The 8,777-nt window shown below is 34.7% G+C and overlaps 1 protein-coding gene across 1 annotated transcript in view; it reads left to right on the top strand.

Annotated features, from left to right (window-relative positions):
- Window positions 1–5,206: 5,206 nt before the first annotated feature.
- LOC107753407 (gamma-tubulin complex component 5-like) overlaps window positions 5,207–8,777 on the top strand; it is an 18,179-nt gene continuing 14,608 nt past the window's right edge. Inside the window, exons 1-9 of the mRNA XM_016569543.1 lie at window positions 5,207–5,513; window positions 5,637–5,790; window positions 6,035–6,088; window positions 6,198–6,306; window positions 6,389–6,485; window positions 6,574–6,653; window positions 7,245–7,380; window positions 7,485–7,602; window positions 7,777–7,866. Of these exons, the coding sequence (XP_016425029.1) occupies window positions 5,657–5,790; window positions 6,035–6,088; window positions 6,198–6,306; window positions 6,389–6,485; window positions 6,574–6,653; window positions 7,245–7,380; window positions 7,485–7,602; window positions 7,777–7,866 (818 nt within the window). The 5' untranslated portion in view covers window positions 5,207–5,513; window positions 5,637–5,656. The remainder of the gene's footprint in view (window positions 5,514–5,636; window positions 5,791–6,034; window positions 6,089–6,197; window positions 6,307–6,388; window positions 6,486–6,573; window positions 6,654–7,244; window positions 7,381–7,484; window positions 7,603–7,776; window positions 7,867–8,777) is intronic.

Here is an 8,777-nt window from a genome sequence, read left to right on the forward strand (position 1 = left end):
GGAGGAATTTTGAAATGAGCACAAATGTTGTGTCTGGCGGTGTTGATTTGTTTATCCTAGATGGAAACTTAAATCTGCTCACTGGGAAAAATTTCAAGAGATAAGTGAGATAAGAATGTTAAGAATAGATATTTCGGTAGAAGATGTTGATGAATTAAATAAGTGTATAAGTGATGTTATTTATAGAACAGCAATGGATGTAATTGGGAATAGCAAAGGAAAGAGGAGGAAGAAAGCTGTACCATGGTGGACAGAGGAATGTAATATAGTTTTCCAAAAATAAAGCACTTAAGAAAGTAAGGAAATCATATTCATTTGATGATTTTATCGGCTATAAGAGAGCACAAGCAAATGTTTGGGAAAAGAGACAGATATTAATGAAATTTGGGGAATGATAAGGATGGGAGGATGGGAGGAATCCATCTTAGCAGAGAGATTCCTGTTCTAATTAATGGAGGAAAACAAGTTATATCAAATGTTGAAAAAGCTGAAATAGCAGTTGAACATTTTATCAAGGTCCATAGTAAATATATCAGAAGAGATGAGGATGTTTAGAGAAAACAAAATAAAAGAGAATCCAAATATTTAAATAAAGAGTTTTATCGGAAAGTATATATTGGATGAAGGTTTTTCAATATACGAATTAAAGCAGGCACTGGTAGGGGTGAGAAACACTTCTCCTGGTAAAGATGAAATATGCAATGAAATGATTAGACACCTATCAGATCAATCGAAGTATATTTTATTTCTTTTTTTTAATAAAGTGTGGGAAGTAAAGCTTCCCTCTGCATAAGAGATGCAAAGTCATTCCTTTCCATGGTAGCTTCAGCTTTCAATTTCTCAATCTTTCTATATATATTTATATAAAAAACAGTGTTACTAACAATATCAGAACTTTTGCATTGTCTGTTAAAATATCTTAAAGGGATATTTCACCAAAAAATGAAAATGATGTTATTGTTACTGTTGTTGTTACTCCCCCTCATGTTGTTCCAAACCTGTATGAGTTTCTTTCTTCTGCTGAGCATAAAATATATTTTTAAAGAATGCTGGTAATCAGACAGTTGACGTAGCCTTTGACATCCATAGTTGCAAAGAAAAAAAAATACTATGGAAGTCAGTGGCTACCGTCAACTCTCTGATTAGCAACATTCTTTAGAATATCTTTTGTGTTCAGCAGAAGAAAAACTCGTACAGGTTTGGAACAACATGAAGGGAAGTAAATGATGACAGAATTTTCATTTTTGGTTGAACTATCCCTTTAAGTAACGGAAGAAAATAAGTAAAGACTGAACTGCAATGAGACCTACCACACTTGGCATATTCAAGAAGCATGGGTACTCAAAGATTGTAGAAGTCCCCTTCGATATCCACGACCTATGCCTGATGTTCATCTCCACTACTGCTTTTATAAAAGATACAAAGAAACTGAGGGGACGGATTGCAAAACCGTCGCCACGGATTATTTTTTTTTTCTCCTACAGGTGACTTCCCGGGCTCCGTAATTGTGTCAATCTGTCCAAAGGCTTTTTTTATTTTTTATTACACATTGTGTGTTAAAATCCTACACAACACGTGTCAGAATGCTGTCAACACAACCATGTGTGTTGTTTTTTGACACATCTGTTTTTGCAGTGTGGAAGCATGGTGTAGTTATTCCAATTGTAAAACCCGGGAAAGATCACTCACAAGCAAAAAGTTATAGATCAATTACATTAACCTCAAACCTTTGTAAATTAATGGAAAGAATGGTAATGGCTATATTGAATTATGTACTGGAATCAAAAAGTCTTTTATGTCCACACCAGAGTGGCTTTAGAAAAGGAAGATGCACAATGTATGCAATTTTAAGTTTAGAATCAAAAATTAGAAAGGCTCAGATAAATAAAGAATTATTAATAGGATTGTTTTAAGATGTAGAGAAAGCATATGACATGATGTGGAAAGGACTGAATAATATGAATATTAATGAAAAAATTTATAACTGGATAAAATATTTATAAAACCATTCAAGTAGGGTTAGATCCTCATAAGTATATGAAATTGAAAATACCCCTCAAGTTAGCGTCTGCAGCCCTATATTGTTTAATAAAATGATAAATGATATTTTAGCACAGTTGGGCCTGGTTTTGGAAAGTCCTTATATGCAGATGATGGTGCTTTATGAAAAAGGGGCAGAAATGTGTCGCATGTAGAGGAATGTATGCAGAACGCTATCAAAGAAGTAGAAATGTGGGCAAATAATTGGGGATATCAGTGGAAAAACTAAAGTAATATGTTTTTCTAAAAAGAGGAAAACCCCATCTATCAAACTAAAGTTATATGATCAAGAACTGGAACAAGAATCTGTAATCAGATTCTTTGGTATTTGAATGGATTCTAAATTAACATTTGCATCACATGTCCAAAAGATAAAAGTCAAAAGTAAAAGAGGAAAGAATGTTTTGAGATGTTTGGCAGGAGTAGATTGGGGTGCTGACCGGCAGTCTCTATTGTGCACTTATAAAGTCCGCAGTAGATTATGGAAGTTTGATTTACGAATCAGCTTCAGCATCTCTGCTTGAAAAAGTCAATTAAGCACAAAATCAAGCCTTAAGAATATGCTATGGAGCATTTAGAACATCCCCTGTATCAGCATTGCAGGTAGAAATGGGTGAGATGCCGTTGGAGTTTTAATGGCTTCAAATGGCTTCAAATGAAATTGTTATTGGGCGACTATAAAGGGGCATTCTTTAATTTAAATAGATTTTCTATAATTTAAAAAGAAATACACCCAGTAAAAGAGTACTAGAAAATAACTGGGAACACAAATACGTTAATTTGAACAGATTTAGATGGAAAGCAAATAAAGAGGCTCACCAAATTGGAAACTGTAGTGCTGCCAGCAACACCACCATGGTTATTTCCAGTGCCTGAAGTTGACTTTCAGCTTCTAATGAATATTAAAGATAAAGATAGAATACCTAAAAATACAGTAGTACATAAAAACTGGTTCAGAAATGTTTATCATCAATGGTTGTAAAAATCCAGATACAGGACATACAGAATCAGCAGTATACAGTACATAGTATAGTACAGAATAGCAAAAAGAACATCCAATCATATATCAGTTTATACAACAGAAATGCTTGCAATATTACTGGCTCTACAATGTGTGGAAGAAACAAATCTGCCAGAAGTGGTCATATGTTCGGACTCTTATTCAGCACTATCAAGTTTAAATAGTGGAAAATCTTCAACTAGGCAAGACATTTTAACTGATATATTACAAATTTTGTTTAGGTTACATCAAAGAAGAGCAATAATTTATTTTATATGGGTACCTGCCACCTGCTCATTTAGGGGTGGAAAGAAATGAGGTGGTGGATCAAACAGCCAAACAAGCATTAAAACACTCAAACATAGAGTTCCATGTTCCAATGAGTAAGCCAGAACGTAAAAGGGCTAATTAAAGGAGCTGTAAATAAAATGTGGCAAAGAAAATGGGATAGTGAGAATAAAGGACACCATCTATACAGTATTCAGAGATTAGTTGGGTGCGAGAGGAGAAGTTTTGAAAGTAGAAGAGGAGTGTAATATCCTGTCTTAGAATTGGACACTCTGTGCGTAACCAGTCACTCCATATAATTGGAAAACATGAATCTGGATGTTGTGTCAGATGTGAGCAACTTGAAACAGTCGAGCATATTTTAATAAAATGCAAAGACAACAACTAATAGAGGCCCTAGAACTATAGGAGTGCAGCTTTTACTGGAAAATGTGTTAAATAAATAAACAGCATTTAAGGAAGAACTTGTAAAATTGTTTTTCTTCCCTTTTCCCCTCAACGTCAATGCTCCACACTCCATCCCAGTAGGTGGCGGTATATGCACCAAAAGCTGGTTTGCCAAGTGCCATAAAATGTCGAAGAAGATATATAGATAAGATATATATATATATATATATATATATATATATATATATTAGGGCTGCACGATTACTATCCATCCTAAATAGTATGTGAGATTACAATAAGTGTGTCCCAAAGCATAGTATGTTGAAATGAATATGCCAAAAGTCCCCAGATGGTCTGCTATTTCAGGTAGATTTTTGCACACTCTAATGGCCAATATTGCCCACAATCCATTGCATTTTGGCAATATATATTTGTATATATGTATGTATATATTTAATCTTATCTGATGCATTTAAAAGTTAATGGCCAAACGGATGTTTATAAAAGTTAATATTGTTGATGCAGATGAAATGTGGAGGATGTTAACTGTGACAAGATGATAGACAGGCCAGTTTACATTGACACCCTGCATCCCAATGTGCATACTATCCACCCTATCTGCCCTAAATAATATTGAAAATGACTAATATCACATAGAAGAATTAGCATGGATAGTTTGCACATTGGGACGCAGGCAGAGTGTGTGTGTGACTATGCGACAGTGCGGTCCGTTAAAGACGCAATTGTATGATGTGTTAGTATGTCCCAAAGCTTGCCTACTCTTCTACTAAAACACTCCATCCCAGTAGGTGGCGGTATATGCACCAAAAGCTGGTTTGCCAAGTGCCATAAAATGTCGAAGAAGATATATAGATAAGATATATATATATATATATATATATATATATATATATATTAGGGCTGCACGATTATGCCAAAAGTCCCCAGATGGTCTGCTATTTCAGGTAGATTTTTGCACACTCTAATGGCCAATATTGCCCACAATCCATTGCATTTTGGCAATATATATTTGTATATATGTATGTATATATTTAATCTTATCTGATGCATTTAAAAGTTAATGGCCAAACGGATGTTTATAAAAGTTAATATTGTTGATGCAGATGAAATGTGGAGGATGTTAACTGTGACAAGATGATAGACAGGCCAGTTTACATTGACACCCTGCATCCCAATGTGCATACTATCCACCCTATCTGCCCTAAATAATATTGAAAATGACTAATATCACATAGAAGAATTAGCATGGATAGTTTGCACATTGGGACGCAGGCAGAGTGTGTGTGTGACTATGCGACAGTGCGGTCCGTTAAAGACGCAATTGTATGATGTGTTAGTATGTCCCAAAGCTTGCCTACTCTTCTACTAAACACTCTAAAGTGTGTACTTTTTCTTCACCAAAAGAGTACATACTTTAAGGGCGTAGTAAGTAGACACATTTGGACGCAGCCTGTGTCCCGTCATGTTTGGGCCTGTTCGATAGATGGCAGTAATGCTCTCTCCTGCCTTATTATTGTTCACACGGCACCATAGAAGTAGCATCTGAAGTGATGGAGGCGGCAACAGGGGAAATGATAATAAATGTATTAATGATAATAAAATAAACTCATTTAAACTTTGCCCTAAATTCGACTTTCGCCATCGGATTATATTCAAGAGATATAAGTTACGCATATTTAGTTTTATGTAGCGAACACCCTTATTATGGGGTTCTTGTTTTGCTAGCCGCAGCTGTTGACAACGGCTCGCCTCTGTCAGCATCACAACCAAAAAGCAGGTTTGTGCTTATAAACAACTCCTATCTATCTATCTATCTATCTATCTATCTATCTATATCTATATCTATCTATCTATCTATATCTATATCTATATCTATCAGTAATTTTTCCTTGTGTTTCAGTTGAACCTTGAATCATCAGAATGGCTCACTGGAGCAGGTTTGAGAAGGAGCTGGAGCTGGAGACCAGGAGGCTCATCTCACATTTTACTTCCATTCAGGATGAGGAAGATCAGAACTTTCAAATGACTCTGAAATTTGCCTGGTCCAATTTCAAGTAAGTATTTTTCAAGTGCACTTATTCGTTCATTTATTTATCACTTTAATGGCTTGCATGTATTTGTGAAAAGGACACTGAAGAAGAATTGGAGGAAAATACAAAAAAAAAAGTAAATGAGTTTGGAGCCCTAGCTTCAATTAAAAATAAATAATTGTTTTTCCTTTTTTACTTTATGTTTCATTGTTTTGCACATAAAAAAAACAATAGAAAGCTCTCATCATATTTTTTCCCCTCTGGATAGGTTTCATAGTTTCCTTGATGTCAACAGACATAATGTGCAACGCTCCATTAATGGGTAGGAAGTCTGAAGCTTTGAACAATTCTGGGCACTTTTTTCTGATATGCTGATATTTTGATATTATTATATTTTTGTTATTAATTATTGTGGTTTCTCTTTCTCCCAGGATTCATGAGAAACTCATGGTCCACTCTGACTTAAGTAAAGCAGAGAGTTGGTTACGGCTAACTGAAGAATTTCTCAGTTCTCCTCTTCCTAACACTGAGGGAACCAAGGTGGGAGAACACTAACATCATTCAGATATTACTTAGAACACTACATATGCTGAATATGTCTATTACTCTTGTCTGTTTTCAGTCTGATGTCCACTATAGTGTGGTGGCTTTATTGCTCCATCTGTCTGACTCCCCTTCCAACACAAATTACTGCGAAAGACCTAGATTAAAAGAAACAGGTTCAGTTTTTTTGTGTGTGTCAACACATGTATACCGTTGGACAATACTACTACTAATGTATCTACAAATTAATGTTTATTTCTACAGAGAAAGAAGACGAGTTTGATTGGGCCAAGTACCTTATGGAAGGGGAAGATATTGATACTGGACCCTTTCCAGACACTCCAGTGAGTGAACGCTGTTACACTATTAGATCAGATCTGGTCTAGTATCATACTAAAAGGCTGGGCGATATGGCATATAAATTATTTGTCAGTACTTTTCATCTTATTAATTTAAATATTTATGCATTTGCTTTTTAATTAAATTGTAGATTTTTTTTTATTCAGTGTAGTCATGGTTTTGCCTTTTAAAGTAAATTTAAAATATAGAAAGCAAAAACATTTTTGTATTTTTATTTGATGTAAAATATGGTCAAATTTTATTTAAAATAACCAAGCCACTAAATAAACATGAAACAATGTTATTTTAGTATCATTGATATACTTTTATATACTAGTTTTTTGTTAAAATTTTGAATTAGATTTTTTAAATTTTCATTTTATTTTGTCATTTTTGTGAGTTTGTTTTAAAATGCCAATATAGTTTTTATTAATAATTTATTTAATAGTTCACCCAAAAAAGAAAATCCATCATCAAAATTCAATGCATATTTAATGAAACATTTTAAACAAATTTAAAAGGCTTGACCCCTCAATGCTATTCTATACTATATATAGTTAGCCATAACAGAGAACCACGGGTCGTTTGTTTGGCAGGAGTGGTCTGAGGATGAGAGTGAAGAAGAAGATAGACAGCAGCCCCTGAGCAGAGAGGATTCTGGTATACAGGTGGACAGGACGCCACAGGAGGACCACGAGCAGAATGACAAGACTGTCCAAGTCACCTGGACCGGTATGGGACAGTATCAGCACATTTTCTTATAGTAGCCCTCAGTTAATGAAAGTTTTTTTCATTTTTTCAGAATTCCTAATTCTCACTGAGTCTTGTTCTTGTAGTGGGTGAGCCGGACTCCAGGGCTTGGTTGGAGCAGCATATTGTCACATCGTATTGGGTTCCCAACTCTCCCCGCTTTCCACACAGCCTCCACTTGCACTCCAACCTCTACAATGTCTGGTAAGGCATTTTTGCTTGTCATGTCTTGTTTGCTTTCTTCATCACAAGGCCATAAATTTGGATTTTTTTGTCATGATTTAATAAGATTTTAGAAGCAAATGCTGTTTAAGTTTTAAATGGAGTTTATTTGAGAGTTCACATTGTCATTTTGTATATCATTCTCTTTCCCTCCAGGGATCAGCACCTGTATAACACTGGGCCCCTCTACCTGCCTGAGGAGAAGTCTTTTGTTACAGAGACACAAGTGATTCGGGAAACTCTTTGGTATGATTATATACTGTGTATATATACCAGTCAGAAATTTGGAATAATTTTTTAGTTTTTTTAATGTTTTTGAAAGAAGTCTCTTTATTTTAAATTTATTTGACATTTACAGGGTAATTTACAAAAGTCTTAAAAAGTCTTAAATTTAGTTGTATCAAATTTAAGGCCATAAAAAGTCTTAAATGGTACAAGAAAGTCTTAATTATGATTTCAAGAGGTCTTAAATTTGGGGACGGAAAGACACGAATTATGATATGGCTGAATGTGACCATTAAGCTTCTAAAAGCTATGATCTCATTAAATAAACATGTGCGCTGCACAGGTGCTGAGCTGCTTAGTGTACTGCGGTTACCGCAGTACACAAAGCAGTCCGAAAAGCGCCACCTGCTGCCAGAGAATGAATGTGCATTTTCAATAAGTCCGTCTGCTGTTTTTGTTCAGACCGAAGTGAAAATCGACCCATATGCAGCAAACACGCAGTTGTAAATGTGAACCAGTGGATCGACAAGAAGCTAATGCCTTATAAAAATCTAAACAATTAAGACACTAAGATATATTTGTTATTTAATGAATACAATAATTGATTGATAAGAATTGTTTAAAGTTTTCAACATTGATAATAATAAAAAATTATTCTTGAGAATTAAATCAGCATATTAGAATGATTTCTGAAGGATCATGGGACACTGAAGACTGGAATATTGGCTGCTGAAAATTCAGCTTAGCCATCACAGGGAATACATTACATTTTAAAGGGGTCCTATTATGCTTTTTCACTTTTTCAACTTTAGTTAGTCTGTAATGTTGCTGTTTGAGCATAAAAAAGATCTGCGAAGTTACAAAGCTCAAAGTCCACTTCAAAAGGAGATATTTTATTTAACAGAAATCACTTTTCAAAAACTACAACGAAC

This window comes from Sinocyclocheilus rhinocerous, unplaced genomic scaffold (assembly GCF_001515625.1).
Source record: "Sinocyclocheilus rhinocerous isolate Xijiao unplaced genomic scaffold, SAMN03320098_v1.1 scaffold4913, whole genome shotgun sequence".
NCBI lineage: Eukaryota > Metazoa > Chordata > Actinopteri > Cypriniformes > Cyprinidae > Sinocyclocheilus > Sinocyclocheilus rhinocerous.